At 43.3% G+C, this 24,479-nt stretch overlaps 3 protein-coding genes across 6 annotated transcripts in view; 1 reads left to right on the forward strand and 2 right to left on the reverse strand.

Annotated features, from left to right (window-relative positions):
- Positions 1–377: 377 nt before the first annotated feature.
- LOC111236199 (antithrombin-III-like) lies at positions 378–4,643 on the reverse strand. Its single transcript, XM_022764866.1, has 8 exons — positions 4,549–4,643; positions 3,274–3,637; positions 2,882–3,097; positions 2,677–2,814; positions 2,202–2,420; positions 1,262–1,436; positions 920–984; positions 378–822 (listed from the first exon to the last, which is right to left on the reverse strand). The coding sequence occupies exons 2-8, from the start codon at positions 3,634–3,636 to the stop codon at positions 646–648; spliced, it is 1,353 nt and encodes a 450-aa protein (XP_022620587.1). The 5' UTR covers position 3,637; positions 4,549–4,643; the 3' UTR covers positions 378–645.
- A 934-nt stretch (positions 4,644–5,577) lies between these two features.
- Positions 5,578–14,367, reverse strand: stil (STIL, centriolar assembly protein). Its single transcript, XM_022764874.1, has 17 exons — positions 14,097–14,367; positions 12,891–12,989; positions 12,662–12,777; positions 12,374–12,561; positions 11,284–11,531; positions 11,117–11,200; positions 10,888–10,974; positions 10,652–10,811; positions 10,476–10,576; positions 10,187–10,289; positions 9,623–9,937; positions 9,329–9,493; positions 8,731–8,815; positions 8,368–8,590; positions 8,170–8,260; positions 7,811–8,082; positions 5,578–6,532 (listed from the first exon to the last, which is right to left on the reverse strand). The coding sequence occupies exons 1-17, from the start codon at positions 14,174–14,176 to the stop codon at positions 5,950–5,952; spliced, it is 3,000 nt and encodes a 999-aa protein (XP_022620595.1). The 5' UTR covers positions 14,177–14,367; the 3' UTR covers positions 5,578–5,949.
- A 2,574-nt stretch (positions 14,368–16,941) lies between these two features.
- Positions 16,942–24,479, forward strand: part of LOC111236187 (polypyrimidine tract-binding protein 1-like) — a 32,660-nt gene continuing 25,122 nt past the window's right edge. For 2 of the 4 annotated variants that reach the window (XM_022764846.1, XM_022764849.1), the window contains exon 1: positions 16,959–17,002. In XM_022764846.1, the coding sequence (XP_022620567.1) occupies positions 16,995–17,002 (8 nt within the window). In that variant the 5' untranslated portion in view covers positions 16,959–16,994. Of the gene's footprint in view, positions 17,003–24,479 lie in introns of all 4 variants that reach the window. The other 2 variants (XM_022764851.1, XM_022764847.1) reach the window with 2 other exon arrangements.

The following is a 24,479-nucleotide window of genomic DNA, read 5'->3' on the forward strand; positions in this document are numbered from 1 at the left end:
ATGACTCCTGAGACCACATGAGAACTCCTGAGACCACAAGAGACCTCAAGAGACCACCTGAGACCTTCACCTCACCTGGAACAAGGAGATGATTAAAACAGGGCACACACAAACAGAAATCATGATTAAAGAAATAGAACCATATATTGAATCAGCTGCGACATCTGAATCACGCCAACATCACTCACCGACATCAGGCTGACATTGTGCCAACATCAACACAAAGTGTTCCTGGTCTGTTCATCATGTTCATTACAGTATTTGCTGGTTGTTAAACAGAATCACGGTCATGATGTCAGAGTTCTATAATTTAACGATATTGTATTTATAGTAAATTAATAATAATATTAATAATAGTAATGATACTATCAGTCAGATTCATCTTTTACTGTGTTTATTGAGGTTTGACTCAGACTCGAGTGCAGGAAGGTGAAGAGAGTCTGTGACCACAACTGTACAAAAGAACAATTACACTTCATGGACAGTGAAGGCAACATGATGAACTGATGAACTAAAGCCTTCACCATGTCATCATGTGTCATTAACACCATATCAATACTTCAGTTCTTAAATATCTCAGTTACACTGGTATGATGATTTAGTTTGTCACATGTCGATTCTTGTATCAAAGCAGCAGCTCAGTCCTCATTGGCTGCAGGGGTCGGACACTCGGCCAATGAACAGCAGCGTGTTGATGGTGGATTCTCTGATGAGCAGCAGGAACGGTCGGTCAGCCACAAACATCTCCCGGTTCAAGTTGATGGAGCGTCCGATCGCCACGACGACAGTGGCTGCTGCCGCCTCGCTGCCCTCCTCGTTCACCTGACAACCAGGAAACAGGTTTATCGGGACCCTGGTCTACGGTCTGAACTGACTCTGGACCAGGAAACAGGTTTATCAGGACCCTGGTCTTACTTACCTCCAGGAAGGCTTTATGGTAGGCATCTGAGATGAAGAGACCATCACTGCCGTCCTCCAACATCCCTGAAACAAACAAACAGACAGACAGGTGAGTGACAGGTTAAACAGGAAGTGACTGCAGCTGGATCAAAACTTCCTGTGAAACCTGTTTCAGATCATTAAACTTCCACTGATTAAAGATAAACATCTACAGCAGAGACCTGTGGAGTTACCTGAGATCTCTACCTGTGAGCTCTACCTGTACTCCCACCCTGCACTGACTCAATCCAAATTTGAACTGTTTGATCTGTATTCTGGACTGAGGTTAAGGACTGAAGTGGATGTGATTCAGGTAGCTCACCTGGCAGGCTGGCCTTGTCTGGGCTGAACAGGTCAGTCAGTCCCATGGCCTGAAGCTTCTCCTTCAGACTGAAACTGTCCTCCACCCTGAACCGAGGGACGTGGACGGAGGCGGTCGTCTCCTTCATCTGACTCAGCCAGTTGTTCAGTTTGTTCAGGTCCAGACTCGCCTCCACCTCGACACACAGACGACAACATCACAGCACAAATCCATGAAGTGTACACCTGAGCATCACAGGTCCTGCAGTCCTGTGGTTCTGTTCACAGTGAGACTCACTGTCATTTAGATCAGAGGTTCTCAAACCCTAACCTGACACCGATCAGACCTCAGACCTCCACCTGATCAGAGTTCAGATGTTTTATTACAGAAAGTGTTTAAATCCATGAAAAAAAACATTCACACATTCTGTCACTGTGTTACTTGATTGTGAAAATAAATGATTCCCATTTTTGCTGGGGACCCCCGGGAACCTCCTCACAGACCCATGGGGGTCCCTGGACCCCACTTTGAGAACCACTGATTTACAGCACCAGGTTCTTCCTCCTGTATCAGGACACAGCTCTTCATACCTGCTCCCACCAGGAAACTCCTTAATAGAAACGTACATTATTTGTCTTTAAGTGTAGACGAGTCAAAGTCAGAAGTTTACAAAAATAATAAAAAGTACAGATATTGAAATATATATGTGTATATATATATATATATATATATATATACACAAAACCAGAAGATCAGAAATCTGAGTAGTTGTCTTGAAGCAGGTACTAATGAGCTTCAGCTCTACAACAGATAGATAAAAGATAAAGATCTTCTCAGTTGAAGAAACATACACAGTAAAGTTTGATAAAATAAGAAACATGAAGGAGAGAAAATAAACATTAAAGAAACTGGAAACTTTCTCATAGATTAAGGCTGGACTGGAAGAAAAGACCAGGACTACCTGACTGAGCGGCGTGCCTCTTCTCGGCAGGATCAGCACCATGGTGATGTCGTCTCCGCTGTATGGCATCTCCAGGATCTGCACCTGGTCTTGGGGGAAGCTCCTGTACCTGAACCTCGTCTCCTGGTACATCATGTTGACGGGGCAGCGGCGACTCTCGCTGACGTGGAAGTCTGAGACAAAGACGTTGTCTTTGTCGAACTTGTTCTTCCACTGACCCTGAGAGGCGACAGGGACGCTGAGAAGAACATCTACTTTTTATAATTGTAATTATTTTACACTTTGACTGTCGGGCTGCCCACGACCTTCGTTTTATTACATCTGTTGAATTCCCTGAACCTGAGCCCTGTTCTGAGGACAGCTGAGACCACAGAACTTTGTCTTGATGAGCAGTGACTGGATCAGCAGACAAACCATCAGACCCTGAACATCACAGTATGATCTCAGAAGGTTTGTGGACTTCAGTCTCTCCTACCTTGAAGTAGATGGTGTTGACAAGGACCAGGACGGTGGTGGAGTCCAGCGTCCCCGGTGGCAGTGTGTCCTGGATCCGGTTCTCAGTCTTGTTGGAAATCCAGTTGTTGATGGTGGTCCGGGCCTTCTCTGGGTTCTCCTGTGGGACAGATCCAGGGTCAGCAGAGAAACTGAGACCTGACGAGGCGAGCTGGACAAGACGTTACCTTGAAGTTGAGCGGCAGCAGCTTGGCCCCGTAGACCGTCTCACTGATGTTCTGGTAGGTCTCGTTGAAGACCAGGGACTTGTCCCCAAACAGGCGGTTGGCAGAGACCAGCTCCGTGGTCTCGTCCTTCTTCCTGTAGAGACGACAGTTGAGTTTGGCAAAGAAGAAGTGGACCTGGTCTGAGGTCTTCTCTTTGATGCTGTCGAACTCAAACACCTGTAGAGACAGAGACACAGGTGAGACACAGGTGGAGGCATAGGTGAAGGTTACACAGCTGCTAACAGCTGGAACAGATGATTCAAGATGAACCCTAATCAGACTCAGTGAGAGGTTCATGTTGTGGTCTCAGTTCGTGTGGTGGTCTCTGGGTCTCAGTGGTTCTGGTCTCTAACCTTCATGATCTGCTGCAGCGTCTGGTTGCAAGCTCCCAGTTTGGTCATGGCGAAGGCTGTGGAGACGCTGATGGGGGACAGGAAGATGTTGGACTCTGGCGTCTTGCTGAGCGCCAGCTGTTTGTACAGCGACAGGGCGAAGCGGCCGTTGGCCTTGGACAGCTCCCACACTCTGGGGTTGGTGGACTCAGGGACCGGCTCGGGCTCTGGGGTCGGGCCCTCGGGGTCGGAGTCGGGGCTGCGGTAGATGCAGCGCGGCTCCAGAGGAAGGTCTCGGGGTTTGGCGCTGCAGATGTCCGGATGGACGGCAAGAGAGACGAGTGGCAGGACCGCCAGAACCAACAGCCAATCAGCAGCCCTCATCCTGGAGACACATTTATAAAGGAGACCTTCATCACCATCATCATCAGACACACAGAGTTTCTTATTTCCACTTCTTGTTTCTGAGCAGGTCAAACAGGTGAAAATCACACACACACAAACATCTGCACACATACACACCTACACACACAACACAAACACACACACCTACACACACAACACAAACACACACACCTACACACACAAACACAAAACTGAGTTTTAACTGAACAAAACCTGAAATGAAAACTAGGATTTAGATTCAACTATTTTTGCTAAAATAAAATTCAGCAGATTTTTCTCTTGTGTTTGAGTTGTTGTTGTTGTTACTTCTTGTTGTTACTTGTTGTTACTTGTTGGTTACTTGTTGATTATTTCAACTCTTTTTTACATATTTGTATTTTTAGATTGTTTCATGTGTAAATTAATTTTGTTCTTGCGTTTCTCTTAATGGACAAATCAATTATTTGTATTGAAACTGACGTTTCAACATCAACACCAGAGTCGAACAGATAAAAGCAGCAGCACTGAGATTAAAGTCTGAATAAATCAGATCTTTGTTAAACATAAACAGACAAACTTGTTTGTCTCCAATGAACCAAAGAAGCTAACTTTTATTCTTAGGTTTCAGATATCTAGTGTGTAGTGTAACAGATTTAAACTTGTTTACATGTGATGATTTCAAAACAATATTTTAACATGAAAGAAGAAAAATATGAACAAAAACATTTGAGCAGAAAAAAACAAAATATCTAAGTTGGAAAAAAGAATGAAAAGGTTCCTGCAGGAGAGAACTGTGTCTCCAAAACCTACGACAGAACCAAGAGAACAGACAGAACAGACTCGACATCTGTAATAACCTGACAGATAAACCATGTGTGAAGCTTCCTGGATGAATTAAAGTATGAATCTTACCTGAGCAGGTAGACAGTGGTGTGTGTTCAGACAGTCAGGTCTGTGTGTTGAGCTGAACTCGGGTCAGTGTCCTAAAGAGCAGAGGCTTCAGTCAACCTTTGAGACATTGATCTGTCAGTCAACAGTCTCATACCAGGAAACATCTGGACACAAACACCACCAAACTCACTCTCTGATCACTGATCAATAACCGTCAGGACCGAGGTCTGACCAGCAGGGGGCAGGAATCATCAGCTCACAACAGGAACAAACTTCAGGGTTCTTTAAGAACCTGAGGTTCCAGTTCAACATGTTCAGTTGTTTGTCTCAGTGGCTCTGATGTTCTGTCCACCATGTTTGTGTTGAGGGGTCTGAACACTTCCTGAATGACCTCATCATTGTGTCTATTCCTGCATCAAAGGTTTTAGCCTCCAGTAGAGATGGAGTAGCCTTCATCTCTCTGCCCGGCGGCAGCCATTTTGTTTTCAGGTCGTCCGTCCGTCTCATTCTCGTGGACACGATATCTCAGTAACACCTTGAGAGAACTTCTTCAAATTTGGCAAAAACATTCACCTGGACTCAAGGATGAACTGATTAGATTTTGGTGGTCAAAGGTCAAAGTTCATGGTGACCTCAGAAAACACCATTTATCCATTATTCAAGACTTCACACATGGTTCATATTTAATGACAGTGTGGCGGAGGCACAGTTCTACGAGTGGGTCTGCTCAGCTGACGTAAAGGTGGAGGTGCTACGTCACTCAGGTCAAGTCCTACATTTAAAATCCTAGTCCAGGTTTATGCGTGTGATCAATCAATCAATAAATTAACGACAATCAATAAATGAATTTAAACTCATGACCTGAGACACTGTAGAACAAGGTCTAGTTTCACTCTTCACATCTGTCAACCACCTTTTCCTTAAAGACTTTAACCGTTTGATATAAACATGAATTCAGTTGCTAAAAGAATCAGAAATTTATTAGTGGAATCATTAATATTAAAAATCTGTAAAAGAGACATTTCACAATAAGAGACAAAATGTAAAACACACACACACCTGTGATAAAAGGACTGACAGCAAAAGAACTAAAGGCAACAGGCTTCCAGTAAAACCAGTCTGACCATGACAGACCACAATACACGTTACAATACTTCATACTGGTCCTCCATCTGGTCTGGTTTTCAGGTTCTGGTTCCAGCTGACAGCAGCTGGACAGATGTTTCACACCAAACCCTCCAACTGACCAAAGATGGCAGATGAAAACCAGAACCCGAGTCAGACCAGCAGACTGATTCCAGACCAGAAGTGCTGCAGACACACAAGACTCCATTTAAAATATGACAGTTTTAAAATGTTCCAGGAGCTGATCCAGACTCCATTTACAGTCTGACTGTTTTAAAGTCAGCTGGTGTTGTGGAGTCAGAAGAGTTTGGGCAGCTGTCTCAGGCGGCTCAGGTCCAGGATGTTTCCCACTGACCCCTCCGTCTGGCGGCTGCTTGCCCTCACTAAAGATGGCCGCCTGCTGGAACAGTTCTCCTTGGCAGCGGCGCTCGGTTTGGTGTTTCCCGTTAACACCTGCATCTTTGGCCGCAGGTCTCTGATCAGCTGACTCTGTGGGAGGAGCTTCACGTTCAGAGCTTCTGTCAGCGGCTGACGAGTATAAGCCTCCTGACCTCCGACCTTCCCCTGCTCCTGCTCCTCCTCCTCTTCCTCCTCACCGTCCTCCTCCTCGATCAGGCCATACCTCCTCATATACTTCCTGGTGGCCAGAGACATGTTGCTAGGCGACAGCAGGGAGTCACCGGAGGAGGCGGGCTCGGGGCGGGGGGCATGGCCTCCCAGAGACAACCTGCTGAGCTGAGAGTCGCTCAGGTAACGCAGGGCGATGGCGTTGGCCTCCAGGCTCAGATCCACGCTGCCTCCTGTGAACAGAGCGCTGGCGGTCGGATCAGACACGCTCAGTCTGGACACGACGGCAGCCGGGTTGATGCTCGCCAGAGTGCTGAACGACACACACACAAACAACAGTCACAACATGTTGAGTAAAGACTCTCTGATGTTGTTGAAAGCTCCAGAAAGGTGTAAGTGGACCTTTGAGTCTGACAGAATCTGAAGCTTCACACACCATTTTAAAATGTGTCAGCAGCTCTCAGTCTGAACAGGTGTAAACCGAGTTAGGGGAGTGGTCTCAGGTGGTTCAGGTCCTGACAACAGTTTGAACTCACTCTCATAAACTTCATGTAAAACTGCAGCAGGACAAACGACCAGCAGAAGATCAGTGCAACATATGAGAGTCTAATGTAAACGAGAGGCCAGCGGTGGAGGAAGTAATCGGATACTTTAGTACAAATACTTCATAAGAGTGAAAGTCCTCTGCGAAAGATCCTACTGAAGTAAAAGTACATACGTATGAGCAGTAGTTAAAGTAAGTTAAAGTCAAGGTCAAAGTCCTAGTTTGATCTCTGACTGATATATTATTATCATATATGACATATATTTACTTTCACTTGTATGGAGTATTTTTACTTTGTTGTATTTGTACTTTTACTGAAGTTAAGGATCTGGAGCCGGTTGCACAAAACAACTTAAGTTAAGAATTTCCTTGAAGTCTGAGTTAAGGTTTCCTTAAAATAAAAACAGTTGCACAAAATACCCTTAAGTTTTCTCCTAAAGGTTTCCTTAAAATGTTCATTTAAATATTTAAGGTTTTCTCCTTATCTTAGTCTTTAACTTCAGGAATCACTTAGTCAGTCAAATTGTTGAACAAAAGACCTTAAAGACCAAAGTTCACTGAGGTGAAGTTCTCACCAAAATAACAGGAGGATGAGATAATGGGCATCACAAGTGCTTATGGCAGCAAATCATCAGTCTCCATGGAAACAGTAGAATTTTACTGCTGTAAAATCTCTTTCACTGCTGTAAATGCCTTAACTAAGGAAACCTTTTATGAGATTTTGTGCAACACCCTTAAGTGACTCCCTCAGCTAAGGAGAAATTAAACCTTAAGTGACAGACCTAATTAGAAAACTTGAATACTTCCTCTACCACTGATCCACTGGGGAAAGGTGTAACGAGCACCCCTTAGATGCATCTGGACCAATGGAAATGTTTAGAGGTCAGAGGTCAGACGATGATGACAGTAACAGACTCGTGTGATTTAAATGTGTAGAGAGGTGAAACAGGAGCACTGGGTCGTATCTGAATTTAAGACACTGTGAGACGTTTTAACGCCCCGCCCTTGCTGCAGACTCAGCTCTCTGTCCCCAGGTGAGGTGTTTACCTGGCGCTCTCCACAGTCCTGACCCGGGTTCTGTCAGACTCTGTCAGATCTTCGTCTACGTCGACTCCGAGCTGCTGTAGCTGCCTCAGAGTGGCACTGACCACAGGGTCTCCTCCTGGACTCTGCTGCTTCCTCCTGGTGGAGGAGGAGGATGAGGAGGAGGCGGAGGAGGAGGCCTTGGAGCGGCCAGAAACCAAAGACAGACTCCTCCTCCTGGACTCATCCACTTCATGTGTGCTGTCTGACTCCTGCAGACGACTGGTCAGCTGAGTCTGAGGGAGAGAGTGAACACAGCTGTGAGTGTGAAACACTTCATGTCCCAAAATCCTCTCTGGTGCAGGAGGAGGAGGAGCTGTTACCATGAGGTTGGTGTAGAAGCTCTGCTGCTCCTCTGCTGGTCTGTACATGCTCGCACTCTCTCCCAGAACTGGACTGTGTAGACCACTGAGGCTGGACAAGAGGGTCAGAGTTCAGTTAGAGTCCAGTCCTGGTTCAGACTCAGCTGAACGAAGACCACACCTGATCAGTCCCTGAGGATCAATAAACTGTCATCTCACCTGTGCTGACCAGAAGGGGAGCAGGGAGCCACCTGTTGTGTGATGTCACCGTTCTCAGCCCCGCCCACAGGCCTGATGACAGACAAGTCATGTGAGGAGGAGTGTTTGAGGGAGGGGGGGGGGCTGGGGGAGTTGGAAGAGGGAAGTTTGGATGAGGGGGGAGGGGCTTGTACTTCCTGATGAGGAAGGGTCTGGACAGGTTCCCCCCAGAACAGACTGGCACCTGAAAAAAGGTATGACGTTAAAAACATTAAGATGTGGCATTTCACCTTTTACCTGGTGACACCTGACACACACACACACACACACACACACACACACACACACACACACACAGACACACACACACACACACACACACACCTGTCCCCACAGCGATGCTGGCCATGCTCCTGGGGGTCTGACTGGAGGACTGAAGCTTCACCTGAGCCTCCAGCAGCATCTGAACCTGCCGAGTAGAAAACAGTCAGCTCACCTTCACTCAACACTACTGTAACCATGACAACCACACAGACACACCTGTGTTGCCGTAGAGACGATATTCTGTATCATGACACCTGAAAACAACTGTCAGATACTGTTGTTTCCTAGAAGACAATCAGGTGTGGTCATATCTGATGGGAGGGGTCAGCTCCAAATAATTAGTCATCACAAATATTTTGTGATTTTACAGGAGAAGAAAAGAGACGGATTTTACTGCAACTAACAATAATTTTCATTATTGATTAATCTATTGATTATTATATTGACTAATCGGCCGATTGTTCAACAGCAGAACGTCTGGAACGATCGAGGAGAATGAGGAACAGGAAGTTGCTCTGCTTTTATTTCCTCCACTGTCATAAAGACTAAAACCAGCAGCGATGATTGATTTCTTTTGATCAGCTGATTGATTAATTGACTAATCGATGGAACTTTAGAAATGCAAATTTATGGTCTGTAAACAGGAAGCGTTTCTCACCTGAGCCTGCAGGAGGCGGAGCTGTCGGTCCTGATGGAGGAGGAGCTGGTAGGTGTCAGATGGTGCAACTCCGCCCTGCTGATTCACACAGGAGGGAGGGGGGAGCCAGGGGGGGGAGCCAGGGTCTGCTGGATGGGAGGGGTGGGGAGAGGGGGAGTCACCACACTGTGGGACAAGCGGAGGAGGAGGGTGGCTGCAGGGGCAGGGAGGAGGAGTGTGGTGAAGGGAAGGAGGAGGAGCAGAGAGATGAGTGGAGGGAGGAGGAGTGTGGTGGTGTAAAGGAGGAGGAGGAGCAGGGTGAAGGTTAGCCTGTGGAAGAGCAGGAAGGTGTCGAGGGGAGGAGAAGATGGAGGTGCAGGTGTAGGTGTTGGGGGAGCAGCAGGAGCACGGCTGCTGCAGGTTGGAGTTGGGGGTGCTGTGGAGGTGAGGAGGAACGGGTCTGGGAGCTGAGGAAGAGATTCCTGCTGGAGGACCAGACTTCCTGTCAGCAGCAGGAGGTGGAGGAGGTCTGTGGGTGGAGCCAGGGTCCTGCCAAGCGTTGTGATTGGAGGTAAAGCTGCTGTCAATCAGCAGAGAGAGTTCAGGAACAGACGGCTGGACTCTCCGAGTCTGGAACAACAAACAGCAGCAAACAGGGACGTGTCAGACCTGATGAGTCCACACAGACCTGACGAGCCCACATGGACCCAACACAGACCTGACGAGTCCACACAGTGATGAATGATCAGCTGATCAGGTTACATGAAGATGAGCACATTGTTTTACTGCACAGATGTAAAAATTAAAAATGCAGGGAAAAATATGACTGAACCACTGTCGTACAGTGTCAGCACCTTTGACCTCTGATCTCTGACTGACCTGCTGAGCTGGGGGGTGAGGACTCGGGGAAGGTCGTGGAGAAAGGTCTTCATCTTCGACTCCAGAGTCCTGATCACTGACACCGGCAGCTGGTGGGGGGGCGCTGAGGACAGAGAGGACACATGAGACTCCATCAGGTCTGATCATCTGTAAACTCCTCAGACACATCTGATCTGATGATGATGATGATGATGATGATGATGATGATGATGGTGACACAGCTTCATCACTGATTCATCGTAATATGTTTTTAATCTTAAGAGGATCTCAGTAGATGTGGGTCTGGTACCTGCTGAAGGATCTCTGGGCCTCTCTGAAGACCTCCGTCTGTCTGCTGCGATCTTCTGAGCCCAGCTCACACTGCAGAGTCTGACCGTCCACCGACGCCACCTGAGACCACACGGCTCATCATCATCCTCAGCTCCTTCATCGATACAGCACTAACAAACTCAGGTGTGTTGTTACCTGGTAGAGTGTGACAGACTGGAAGGCGGTCAGCAGGTCACAGTCCAGCTGTAGTGCTGGTCCCGGTCCCAGTCCCAGTGCTCGGCACTGGAAGAACTGAGGAGCTCGGTGAGTGGAGGCGAAGAGGACGAGGAGGAAGCACCCACTCTCTGACAGAACTCTGAAACCACAGAGACTCAGTGAGACACAGACACAGACTGGAGGACACTGGTCTCTGCAGACGGCCTGTCACTCACCTGTCCTGGAGGGCGGAGCTAAACAGGAACCTCAGACACCAGGCCAACACCTGAGGGTTGTAGATGTGTGTGACTCCACTCAGCCATCTGTCACAGAGGGAGGATGGTTAATGAGAAACACTGCTGAGAAAACATGGAGGAGTCTGATGATGGAGTTCTTTTAGACAAGACATTTTTACAACAGACATTGATCGTCTCTACGGCGACATAGATCAGCTGAATGACTCACAGTCCGACCAGCGGCAGGTTAGAGGCTTTAGGATCAGACTCCAGCAGCAGGAGCAGTTTCCTGGTCTGATCCATGGTCAGAAACCTGCAAACACAAACACAGCAGCTACAATAAAAACAGCAGAGGAAGAAGCGTGGCTTGTCGTGGCGAAGATGACGTGACCTCACCCTCTCTGTCGGTTGGCGGCGTGCTGCAGCGGCCGGCTGACGCTGGTCAGAGTCCTCAGCAGAGCGGTGGGGATGACGGGAACGGCTCGGACCGGCTGGACGTCCACGCCGACAGACGGACAGACGGCCACCCAGCTGAGACCGAACACGGTGGCGTCAGACTGCGGAGAGCAGACCACACGACCTCTGACCTTTAACAGCTGAGACAGATCCAGAGTCTGCCTGCTGCTCACAAACTGCTGCAGCACCTGAGACACAGACAGACAGGTCAGGTTTAAAGCAACACAAACAGCTGATTTTACAGATATTTTCAATCAACAGGCAACATGATCATAGATAGATGACTAGATAGATAGATACTTTATTATCCCCTGGGGGAAATTCATTACTTAATCATCAATCGATATATAGAATTAATTGGCAGCTACTTTGATTATTGAGGCGTTGATTCTTTGTCATGTGACACTAAACTGAATCTTAGTTTTGTTGGTCGGACATGAAGACGAATAATAATAATAATAATAATAATAATAATAATAATAATAAAAGTTTAAATTTTATAGAGAAAATAATAATAATCTGACTGATCAATAAAAAAAACTGTTACAATGAAACAACATAATTTAAAACAACAGGATGTTTGGAAAAGCTGAGAAAAATCAGCTGATGGTGACATAAATGAGATGTTGCCATGACAACAGAGGGGGTTGGACATAAGGAGGCAGAGCTACTGAAAAAATAAAGTCGTTATTACTCCAGGAGAATTAGACAGTTTTCCCGTTATTATTATTATCATCATCATTTTAACTGCAGGTCTGACTCTGCTTGTTGTAAATATTCTATTGATCATCACTGAACTGATCAAGAGCCAAATTAAGTCTGAGTCACGTGACACAAACATAAATCCACTGAGGAGGCTAAACCTGGAAAAAATGTTAGTACAGTGTGTGTGTGTGTGTGTGTGCGTGTGTGCGTGTGTGTGTGTGTCTGTTGGTTTTTATTGTGGTGTTGAATTTGTTATTAAGAATTGTGGACTTTGATTGGTGTTGGTTCAGATCACGAGATTCCTGATACTGTGACTTCCTGTTACCTTGAAGCAGTGATGGAGCTCAGCCTCTGATTGGACAACAGCGTCAGGTGTTGTCTCAGTGTGAGTGGAGAACAAACAGGGAACCAGGATGTCTCCAGGCAGCAGAGCAGAGGGAACTCTGCCCAAGGATCCGGTCTGGTCCCGACCTGGATCGAATCGGTCCAGAGTGACAGTGAGCCCCTCCTCATCTAGACCACAGAGACCAGGAGTCAATGAGTGAAGTCAGCATCAAGGAAAGATTACATATAACAGATCAGAGCTCAGGATGGGCTGCAGGTGAGCTCTTACCTGAGTCCACCGACACTGATCCCAGGAAGAAACAGTGGAGGCGGGGCTTGTTGCTGTGACGGACATGGCGCTGAGCCAGACGCAGAGCTTTCTCTAACAGCACCACCCGAGGCTTCCTGCACACACACACACGCACGCACACACACACACACACACACACACACAGTCAGACAACACGTTGTATGAACCAGTCTAACTCTGCCTCACTGGTCTGCATGTGTGTGTTTACCTGTGTGAGCAGAGCTGGAGGTGGAGCTTCTCTCCAGCGGGGCTGCTGTCCCACAGGGATGATCTGGATTTGGGGAAACTCAGTGGAGTGAGAGAGTTTCTGTGGAAGAGCAACAGAAGAGATGTTTACTTTGTTCTCAATATCTGACAGATGACATCATTTTATTGATCAACTCAATAATTTGATCTGCGAAGTGTCAGAAATAATTAATCCTAATAATAAATCCTAAATATATTTGAATCCCAGTGTTTGGGTCAACGTGGACAGATATTCCTTATAAAGAGATAAAAATTAAATCTTCTTGTGTTGATTAAAATAATTGTTTCATGCAGCTGAACTCAACACGTTGTTGTTTACATGTCATCGACTCTGTTGTCAGACAGTGAACCAGGATCAGTGATTAAATCTAATAAACACCACATGCTAATCAGCGCTCATAAAATCATTATTTATATTAACATCATTACATACTGACATTTAAAGTCAGAAAGGTTAAAGGTCATCTTCTTCACTGTCACACAGCTCAGACCCTCAATGAGCAGCTACAGCATCAAACACACTGACACACATTATGTGTCTATTTAGTCTCATTTTATTTCATTTTTAATATCCTACCTTTTATTTCTTGTTTTACTCACTTTAATACATCTCCTTTGTTTTAGTATTTTATCATTTTATTTTTATCACTCTATTGTTATCGTAGCTTACCAGTCTTCAGTGTTCCCTCAGTCCGTTATTTTCTTTTCTTTTTAATTGTTTTTATTTATTATTAGGCAATTTATATACAAACAAAGTCTGATTGATTGATTGATTGATTGATTGATTGATTAATTGAAACAACAGACACACCTCTGTATAATGCATCACAGTTCAACAGCAGCACAAACCACAGCCCCCAACATCATCCCACAGGTGAATCAACACAGACTGAACATTAGAACCGTGATGAAGGAGGATTATTACAGGACTGATGAATCAGACTGGCCCGGGTTTAACTGCTGTTCTTTATAAACAGACCACTCATTGTATACTGTATGTACAACATGAACACATGTCTGCAGTACATGCAGGTGTGTGTATAGATATATGTATGTGAGCGTGTGTAAAACTCACTAAAAGATTCGTTTAAAAAAGAACCGGGAGCTAAAGGTTTTTTTTAAAGGACTGTATTTTGTGAACATGAACATCAGAGAGACTCAGACTCACCGTCCTCTCACATTCTCCGGGGTGAACACCTCTTCAAACACACCGGACGGCAGAGCCTGGAGTTTCACCGGGCAGCTCATCCCCGCTGTGTCCGACAGAGAGCAGCGGTGGTCGGTTGGTGACTTTACCTGAGAACACCAGCTGAAGTTGGCTAGCCTCGTTAGCTCCCTGTTGGAGCCGCATTAGCTGCGTCTGTTAGCTTCGTTAGCCTCAAAAACGGGACGAAACTCGATCTTCCGGAGACTAACTGACGTTTAGTGACGTCAAAAACTGCCTGAGATTTTACTTTAATCTCGTTTATCGAATTTAATTTGTTAATTTGATAAATCTGACATGAAACAATCCGCGGTTTGATTATGGCGCTGTTTCCACTCTCCACTGGCGGGGCAACTCCACTAGCCAATAGGAAGCTCCGTCTCTGAGACGCTGACAAATAGGAAGCTCCGCTCCCTTTCGCGTTCTTTCTTCCTCTTGTGTTGATGGCTGCAGAGTAAATGGACCAAAGCTCGACAGTGCCCCCACAGGTGAGAGAGGACGCGGCCTGTTTAAAGGAGCAGACCGAAGTTTCTCCTCTTCCAGGTTGTTTTCATTTCCACTTACAGCGTCAATCAGCAGGTTATATTTTACCCAGTGAATTCTACAGTGATTCATAGTTATATCTTTGTCTTTACTGAACCAAGACTCAGTGACAGTGAATCTTCAAGCAGATAAATAAAAAATAAAGCACTTCACATCACAAATAAACAAGTAAAGTAGACAGAATTACATTGTAGAGTGTGATTACTGGAAGATTTGGAGCTTTGAGTATCTTTGAGCAGCTCAGTGACATCTGCTGGTTTGTAAAAACCTATAGACACAAAGATGTGTGTGTGTTGTTTTTAAATCTGAAAAATTCTTGTTCAAAGTGCTGCATTAAATGTAGATGTTACTGTGCAATAAGTTACTGTAAAGTAATGAATTGATAGATCATCTAAAATCCTGGATATAAAATATGTTTGCTGATAGAAAAATAAAAATGTACCTTTGGTTCATATTTTCATGAGTCACTGTGTGATGTGATTGGACAATGATATTCATCAAATTAGCCTTTTACTTTTATTGCGTTATTACTGATGTCAGGTGGAACTGTTCTTATGATTCTGCCTATGTTCATCACCACATTTCTCAGCTGTTTTTTTCTACTTCTTCTCCCGTCACATTCACCTTCTCTGATGTGAAAGGTCACAAGACGTGAACTGAACTGATTCAGAATTCAACCATCCAACAGATCTAAAGTTTTTACACTGGGAAAATCTTCAGGTGAAAATCAACCAATCAGCAGCCTGAGAAACTGTAATAGGAGAACTTTTGTTTGTGTGTTGAATTATTCATGTGTGAGCAGCTGGATCATCTTCCAACACACAGTCATTTCTTGAAAAGCAACATATGGAGGAATTATTTATCAGCATGTTACACGACACTGAGCCAGCAGAGACACAAACCACCAACCAGTAACTGGCAACCAGCAACCAGAAACCAGAAACTGGCAAACAGAAACTAGTTGCTGGTTTGTCTCTGTGTTTGTCTCATATGAAAAATGATTGTTACAGAGGTGCTAGATTAACATGCCCTTCCAGATCTAGGTCTGCTCATATGACACAGACATGTTTGGACTTATTCACCTCCTCAGGGGCCCGGGGCAAAACATTTGCTGTTTGGCCCCAACTGATCCCAACTACAGTTACATTATTTCCCCAGAAAACAGCCAGTATTCAAGAGTGAACATGATCAGCTGATTAATCAATTATTTCAGAGAAAATCAATAAGCAACAGTTTTGATAATTGATAGTTTAAGACAAATTCTGTGGTTTCAGCTTCTGATGTATGACAATTTGTGGGTTTCTCAGTTTTCTCTGATGAAACTCAACATCTTAGTTTATTTAAGAGATGGTTATTAAATATGAAAATCAGGCTTCAGAGAATAATGAACATTTCTCACTATTTTCTGATGTTTCATCAACTGAACGATCGATTGATCATTAAAGAAAACAACCTGTCAGGTGATTGATGATGAAAATAATTTCTGGGTGCAGCCTCACACTTCTCCTGTGATGGAGTAAAACAGAGGTTTTCTGTCTGTTTATGACATGTTTATGAAAAATGTCAAAACAATTTCATTAAAATCTCATAAAAAAATTACAACAATGGAGTTCAATAGAAACTAAAACAATAAAACTAGATTTGACACAGAGTCCCTCTACAAGAGGGCCAAGGTGGAGGACGGAGGACCGGATGGATTACTGAACTGGACTTCAGGTACAGGTCTAGGGACCTGAGAGGTCTCCTAATGTTTCCTGTTGGAAAGTCAAACCACTGCAAAGAGACACAAGAGAAGAAAGGAGGGGTGGGGGCCTTTTACTGTCTGTGCCCAGGGGCGTTGTCTCGTGTGGGTTGTGGTCGTGTATGTTGTAGTTCAGTGATGCTAATTTCTTACAAATCTGTGATTAATTTAAATAATGCAAACGGAACTTCTATGGGGTAAACCTGGGGCTTTAGGGTCCCGGGGGTGTGTGTTTGGGCTGTTAGTCCGGCCTTGCAGACACATTAATCGGTTGATGTTTTTTCGGGACAACGCCCACTGACGCTGAGTGAACCGCGTGTCCGTTTTTCTCTACCGAATCGTGGATCTTCTCCATAGACAATCTTTGATCGCTGGAATCTCGGGCCTTTGTTGTTGCGCTCGCTGTCCAAACAGCCAATGACAACGCAGCTCCCGTCTGGAACGCCTACAAATTTTGCCAATGTCCAATCAGGGATCTCCTCCCGCCGGACGCCATTTTGTAGGTTTATAACGGCGGTGGCTGGATGTCCTGCTGGCCGCTGGCTGGAACCTGTTGCTCCGCAGTTCCGTGTTGTGCAATGGACGGGTGAGTTCTCCCATCGACTTACCTCACACCTCAGTTAAATGTAGTTTCTGGCTGGTTCACTCACACTTCAGGGCAGTAAGATAAATATGTGGCGGGAAAATGTTTTATTTAGAGAGCAGCGGCGGCTCCTGCTGCTCAGTTGCCCCTAAAGTTGTGTTTGTGGCAGGAGCAGGAAGCTAAGCTAGCAGAGTTAGCTGTAGTGTTAGCCTCAGGACGGGCCATTCTCTGCGGACACAACTCCACACCAAACTCCATTAACACAACCTGGCAGTTTAATGCAGCCCCTTTACCTGCCAAAACACGTCTCCGTAGCGTATAAAATGATATTAAAGCTAGTTTCAAGTTGTACGGAGATTCTCAAAGAACTTTAACTTCAAGTCGTTCTGTTCGATGTTCTCACGCCCACTGCGGTGGTTTTACCGGACTGTTTCTCACTTGTGAAAGTTTAGATTTTGTTAAATTTGTTGAAGCTTTGAGTGTTACATCGATGCGGAATTGAAGAATAATAATTGATTTAAGGTCGAAGAGTTTTGTTCCAGCATGTCCATTGTTTTATTATCCTTAAAATGATCATTATTTATATAAAGTTTGGTTTTTACGGGCTCGATAGTGACCGGGCTAACTGTTGCTCAAATGTTGTAAAACGGTGGAATTCAAACTGAATATCTCCTAACTTGACTTTTATGCAACAAAACCAGCCTCCTGTTAAACTGAAGATTTAATTAAAGTTGATGCAGCTTCGTGTGGTAAATATGTGCGGAATTTAAGAACAGACCCACCTGATCCATGCAGAGTCCAAGATGTGTGTTCCAATGGGTGTATTTTGTGGACATGGATGAGACCTGTAAAATAATGCCTTTTCATTTGGAGTTCGTTATAAAGTTCGACTTACAGAGAGCGGAAACAACTTGTAAACGGTGCAGTTTCACACTGGAGTTTTTTTGTTGTTGCAGCAAGCCGCTTATAAAAACGTTTATACAAAATAATTGATCTTCGTGTGTTGCATGAAAACCGAATTAAGGAGTGGTTCCTGTTCAGTCATCAAGTGTGAGAGTCATGTACTAATAGGTGTGTGGTTTTGTGAAGAAAACAAAGAGTTTAAAAATGGAGTTCATGAGTGGTCTAACGGAGCCTTTAGACTGGAGAAGTTTCAGGCTGGATATAACTGAGACAGAGTTAGTTTTAACCTGAGACTCTGCAGGTCAGTTGGAGACAGAGTGAACTCCATAGAGTTGTTGGTGAAGGGAGGAAACGTGAGCTAACTAACCAGTTTACCCTGCAGCTGTTTGAAGTTTATGTTGATGTGATAAAAGTTAAACCTGTCAAAGAGAAACTAACGAGTTTATTTTCCATTGATTACATATATTGATGATTTGTTTGTGGTTATGAACAGCCTCCTGCCTGTGAGCATGTTTTCCGTTCCTCTACGGGTGTATTATAAGTGTGTATTGTATGGGTGTATTATAAGTGTGTATTGTACGGGTATATTATACGGGTGTATTGTACGGATGTATTATGTGTATGATGAAATGTTGGCTGCAGTGAGGCGCTGGAGACTCGGAGGCGTTTGAATATTTGTGCTCCGTCAGGACTCATTCGTGCCCTGAGGGGTCCTCTTCCAGCTGGTTTACAGTCTGTACAGTCGTATCAGCGTCAGCCTGACCAGCCGGTTTGTCTTTTGTTTTAAGTATTACCTCAGTGACTCAGACATTTTGTCCAACTCTGTGCCCCTCTCATTCATTTTCACATTTAACGCTCTTGTGCTGTGGCCTGTTGTTTAGTTTTCATAGTTTTAAATCTGTTTCTGTTTCCTGAGTCTTTGGTTTTATTTCCACTAATGCTTCTATAATTTCTTCAGTTTCCGGGTTAGAATAAGTGTGTCATCCGGTACTGATCAGGGCTGGGTGGTGTACAGGTGTATTGACATGTAAACGAAGATCAACATAATATTACCTTGTAAATTCAGAACCTGATAAAAGACCTAGAACAGTCTGAGCTAGGGCTGCTGGATTATGGCAGAAATCATAATCAGGATTATTTTGATCACTATTGAGATCATGATTATTTAACACGGTTATTCACTGACTTTGGAAACACCAGCATTTATTGAACTTAAGAATCTTTTAGAAACTGGACTTTCTTCAATTTTAAATACAACTCAACGGAAAACAGATTAAAAAAAAAATAAAAAATAAAAAAAGAGATGAATAAAAAACATGTATACAATTTAAAATATATAAAAATAAAGTAGATCAAAATAAACAAGCTCAACTATGTTGTAACATTACTATACTTCAACACACTACTGAAAACGACTAAAAACATATTCAGTATATAGAAATAATCAATAAAATTAAATGAGATCAAATATGTTGTAGTGCTGCACAAACACGGAAAACTCCAGAACATATATTCAACATGAATTTAAAGGCTGGACCGACTCATGATGTCGCACTCCTACGTAGGTCGAGATGTAATCAGGAAGTGGATGGGCGATGTTATTTGTAGGGGGGATGAAATTTGTTTTAAAACAGAATGATGCACAATGATTGTTTTATTTGGGTTATCTTGTTTTAGTAATAAAAAAAAAACAAAAAAAAAACATTGTGATCGAAAATAAAATACGATTAATGGCCCATTTCTAGTCTGAGCTACATTAGAAAATATATTCAGATGTAATATTACTGTGACTGATGTCATCAGGTTGAAGATGTTATTTTGACTTTTGTAACTGTCATGTTGAAGAATAGAGACCGCTCAGGTGTTGTAGCTGTTCAGGTCCACCTCCCTGTGTTTGTGTGGTCTGAACAGGGACAGTGTTCAGGTCCAGGGACAGAAGGACAGGTGGATGATGATGATGATGGTGGTGGTGGTCTCTGTCTCGTGCTGATGAGTGATTGTACTGGGAACCAACAGGAAGTGGATGTGAGCTCTCGGCTGTGTCTGGATGGACAGAAATAGAGCAGTGGTGTTTTTCCTGCAGAGATCATTAGTTCAACATGTAACCTGGTTTGATGCGAGTGTGGAGTAGGAGCTGACGTCACGGTGTAGCTACAGTCAGACCTGATCAGTCTTACATCTGTTCTACTAATGTCTGACTGCAGCTTTTATAATGCAGACTAGATGGTGATCCCAGATCCAGACTGTCAGCGGTGAGACCAGAGAGTCCAGGGTCTGCTGATACACTTTATGAAACGAATATTCATTTTCTGTAACTTTTTTTTAAAATCAATTATTAATTTTATATTAAAATAAAGTAGTAAAAATAAACACTACATAAGAGACATTTACACAGAGACAATTAAACATTAAACAGAGTATCATAAATTAACTGTTCAAAAATAATTGAATAAAATGAAACAAAAATAAAAACATACATATTCAATAGTGAGGTTATTTTCTAAATAATATAAAGGTCTTTAGCATGTTTAGAGTTAATTAATTCCAGGGACTTAGTTTATAGTTTTAATTCATTATGATAACACATGGAGATTGGGTGGGGTCTTTAAATTTAGCCTTTTGGATGAAGAATTAGCCAAAATGAGCAAAACATTTCTGTAACATCTGATGAAGTGAATTAACATGAAGAGCTTCCTGTCACATGACATTGACTGAGCAGCTGATTTGAATGCAGAGAGGAGACGGTGTGTCCAAACACGTCTTCTTCAGGTTCTAGTCAATTATCAACACACACACACACACACACACACACACACACACACACACACACACACACACACACACACACACACACACACACACACTGACATGTGCAGCAAGCTGATATCAGCTGACGTGTCACTGATCTATGACATGATATATTGATAATATTAACTCAGCTCAGAGTTGATAACATGATGTTATTACTGGTGAATTTCAGTTAGTTAGTTTTTAATTTCACACACTGAATGAGAAAGAACATGATGGATGAATCCTCAAGGGCTGCAGCTAACAATTATTTTCATTATCCACTCATCTGTTAATCATTTATTTAATTCATTGTTTAGTCTATGAAAAGTTAAGATAAGCTCAGTGTAGCAGAGCAGAATGACACATGTTCATTGATCTGTGACAAAACAGGAACTCTTCTTTCATCAGCATAATATATATATATATATATATATTAGGGGTGGGCGATATGGCAAAAATATCATATCACGATTTTTTAAAAATAAAATCACGATTTCAATTTTATCACGATCTTAAATGGAAAAAGAAAAACAGACAATTCAGACCAAAGAACCTTTCTTAACAGATTTTATTTCAAATAGTCGCAGTTTTGCCTGCATGTGCAAACAACGTAAAGTTTAAGGTAAACAACAACAACAATAACATCTAATAAAGTGCACTCTGCAAAAGTAGTAACAGAAAGTAAAATATCAATCATAGACATTACTGACAGTCATTTAAACAGGATTTATTTATCAAAACACTAAATAGCTTATTGAAACGCAAAAAATAAACTAAAGTGACTGTGGTTCTCTTTTAAGTGCAGCAGTTGCTAGTGCTAGTGCTTTAGTGCTTCCTCTTCAGGTGATTAAACAGGTTCGTCGTGTTACCACCGCTGCGAACGGTTTTGTGCAAACTTTGCAGATTACATTTGCTTGCGCTTGATCAGTTTGCGGAAAATCCAAACCAATTCCATATAATGGAGGTGGAAAGTTTTCTTAGCGACCGACTCCGTTTGGCTTTCAGCCATCGCTCTCCATGTGCTACCGCTAACAACACACAAACAAGGAGGCGGGTAGGAAAGCGCGTCACTGCCCGTAATTCGCTATGATTGGTCGGTCAGTTGACGACGTCAATACGTCTGGTGCGTCGGTGCAATCAGCATAGAAACTGCAATTTATAGAATGTGCCCTAGACGATCCCACGATCTCTGCAGTTTGAAAGATCGTCTTCACGTTGTAATCCTTCACGATCTAATATCGTCATATCGCCCACCCCTAATATATATATATATATATATATATATATATATATATATATATATATATAGTATATAATCAGCTTTACATTTCATTATTTTAATTTGAAAAATGACTGAAATGTTGTAAATGATCAAAGTAGTACTGATTATTTTTCTGTGAATCGACTAAAATTGTTTCAGCTCAACTTGCTTGATGAATTTAAGTTTGTGTCACTACATTTTAAAAGTAACATCAGTATTTATTGTGTTTATTTTCTGAACTGACTGATTCAGACCTGTTGCTCTCACCTGCAGAGGACAGAGTCACAGGAAGTGCTTTTACTTTGAAGGTTTGTGTTTGATGTGTATCAGTGGTCTGGTCGGGTCCAGGTATCTGTTTTGTGTGTCATGAGGAGCCTCAGCTCTGTTGTGTTGGTGGAGACCACTTTAATATGTTGTTGGTCTACACATTAGTCACAGATACTGTTTAGTGATTAAACACTATTATACTCTAACTATACAGCTATTATACTTTAAATTATACAGTTATTATGACCCTGTAACTGACATTACTTCATTATGGATGATTGATGTGTTCAGACTGTGACTGTCCAGTTTTTGTTCAGTTCAATTGGACTGAATGTTAAAGAAGTGAAGCTGAGTGTAAATACAGTGTGAGGTCAGAGTTCAGATCAGAGGTCAGGTCACAGGTCACATCAGAGGTCAAAGGACAGGTCAGAGTTTAAAGGTCAGGTTGGAGGTCAGAGTTAGGTGAGAGGAGGAGTGTCTCTTGGAGAGAGAACCAGGTAGAGTCTCATCAGCTGTGTCTGGATCTGCTGAGTCTCAACTTGTTGTCTTTTTGACTCACTGTCACTGAAGTTCTGGTCCCAACAGCAGACTGTCCTGCTGAAGACAGGTGTCCTACCTGTTTCAAAACCAACCAATCAGAGCACAGTAAGGAAGTGATGTTGCTGAATGTTCAACAGTTTCTCACGTTCTTTCCACGTCATGAGAGAAACACTTACTGATGCTTTTGTAGACAATCAATCATAACAATCAATCAATCAATCAATCAATCAATCAATCAAGAAACAATAAAACAATAAAAGTCCTCCGCTTTAAATTCATTAATTATAGAGTCTGTCACAAAAGTGATTATTGTTTATTATTTAGGGAAAGAAGTGAACATCTCTGGTTTAGACTCCATGTCCTCAGGATCAGGACCATGACTCTCTCCTCCTTCTCTCCCTCCTCTCTGTGCTCCTCCTCCTCCTCCTCCTCCTCTCTTTTCTTCTTCCCTCCGCCTCCTCCTCCTCTTCCTCTCCTCCTCCTCCTTCCTCCCCTCCCCTCCTTCCTCCTCCTCCTCCTCACCAGCTCTTTAACCTCAGTTTACTTTTTTGCTGTTTGAGTTTTTCTCCCTGCTGCTTCAACACGCTGTCTTTTCTTACACAGCAGTGTCCACCAACGATATAACAGTTGGTACTAAGGTAGGCACCTCTGCTTCTTCCTCCGTCCTGCTCCTCCTCCTCCTGCTTTTTCCTCCTCCTCCTCTCCGTTGGTTTGTTTTCTGCTGTGAACATCACTGAGTGTGTGCAGGACGGAGACTCTCTGTCTTTAGTGTGGAGTTTGTCTGAGCTCAAACTGCAGCAGAGACTCTATTGGACAACAAGTCCTTGAGGATTATAAGTAAGTCATCAAACAACAAACACTCCTGTAAAGACCAAACCCTCAGTTTACAATCAGTCACAGTCTGGCTTTTTGGAACATTTTTAATTGGCAGTTGGCCATTGTTCAGAAACTGGAGGCTGTTGGCCGTTAATGATTCATTGATTAAAAATAAAATAAATTAGCAGTTAGCTGCAGCTCTCCTTCAGAGAGTCCAAACACATAATGAAACATGTTTTACAGAAAAAACAATGTTGAGAACAGGAGCTGCAACAAATTAGTTGTTAAATCTGCAAATGTATAACCAAATAAATAATAAATTAATCATTTCAGTCTCAAAAAGTAAAAGTTAAATAAAACGGTTACTTCTCTCTGTCTCATCTGATATACTCAATCACTTTGTTCTGAACTTCGGCAGAAACAAACGTCACCTTGAACTTAGAAGCAGTTGTTTTTCAGAATTTAGACATTTTATAGTAAAGCAATGAATCAATATTAAAATTCACTCATGAAGTTGAAATGAAAATAACATTTTACCCTGCAGCACTTGGTTTTCTTACTGTGAAGCCCAGGACGCTCAGGTCCATCCCACACTAACACAGTTTTAGTTTTAAAACTCATCTCCTCCTTCTACGTTTCCTCCTCCATCCACACAACTCCAAGAGTCTTCAACCCTCAAACTGAGACTTTGAGAAAACTCCTTTGGTTGTGTTTTATTTTGAAAACTCTGAGGGTTGTGTTGTATGTGGTCGATGGAACAGAAAACAATGAGGTGACACCACCGTCTCTCCTGATTGCTCTCATCAGCGCTGGATACCAGTGGTAGAATACACATGATAATGAATGACAGTGTTACTGACCTTGTTGTCTTTGCTAGCAGCTGCTGTTCACTTACAATTCTCT

This window comes from Seriola dumerili, unplaced genomic scaffold (assembly GCF_002260705.1).
Source record: "Seriola dumerili isolate Sdu_G_001 unplaced genomic scaffold, Sdu_1.0 BDQW01000592.1, whole genome shotgun sequence".
NCBI classification, from domain to species: Eukaryota; Metazoa; Chordata; class Actinopteri; order Carangiformes; family Carangidae; genus Seriola; species Seriola dumerili.

Bases quoted from the DNA above. Each gene is read 5' to 3' on its own strand.
- LOC111236199 (XM_022764866.1), bottom strand. From the start codon at position 3,636: ATGAGGGCTGCTGATTGGCTGTTGGTTCTGGCGGTCCTGCCACTCGTC. The intron at 3,098-3,273 runs GTTAGAGACCAG...CTGTCTCTACAG, and splicing joins CGCTGCAGCAGATCATGAAG to GTGTTTGAGTTCGACAGCAT. The intron at 823-919 runs GTAAGTAAGACC...CCTGGTTGTCAG, and splicing joins ACCATAAAGCCTTCCTGGAG to GTGAACGAGGAGGGCAGCGA.
- stil (XM_022764874.1), bottom strand. From the start codon at position 14,176: ATGAGCTGCCCGGTGAAACTCCAGGCTCTGCCGTCCGGTGTGTTTGAA. The intron at 10,290-10,475 runs GTACCAGACCCA...CTCTGTCCTCAG, and splicing joins GCCCAGAGATCCTTCAGCAG to CGCCCCCCCACCAGCTGCCG. The intron at 8,261-8,367 runs GTGAGATGACAG...CCTCTTGTCCAG, and splicing joins TCCCCTTCTGGTCAGCACAG to CCTCAGTGGTCTACACAGTC.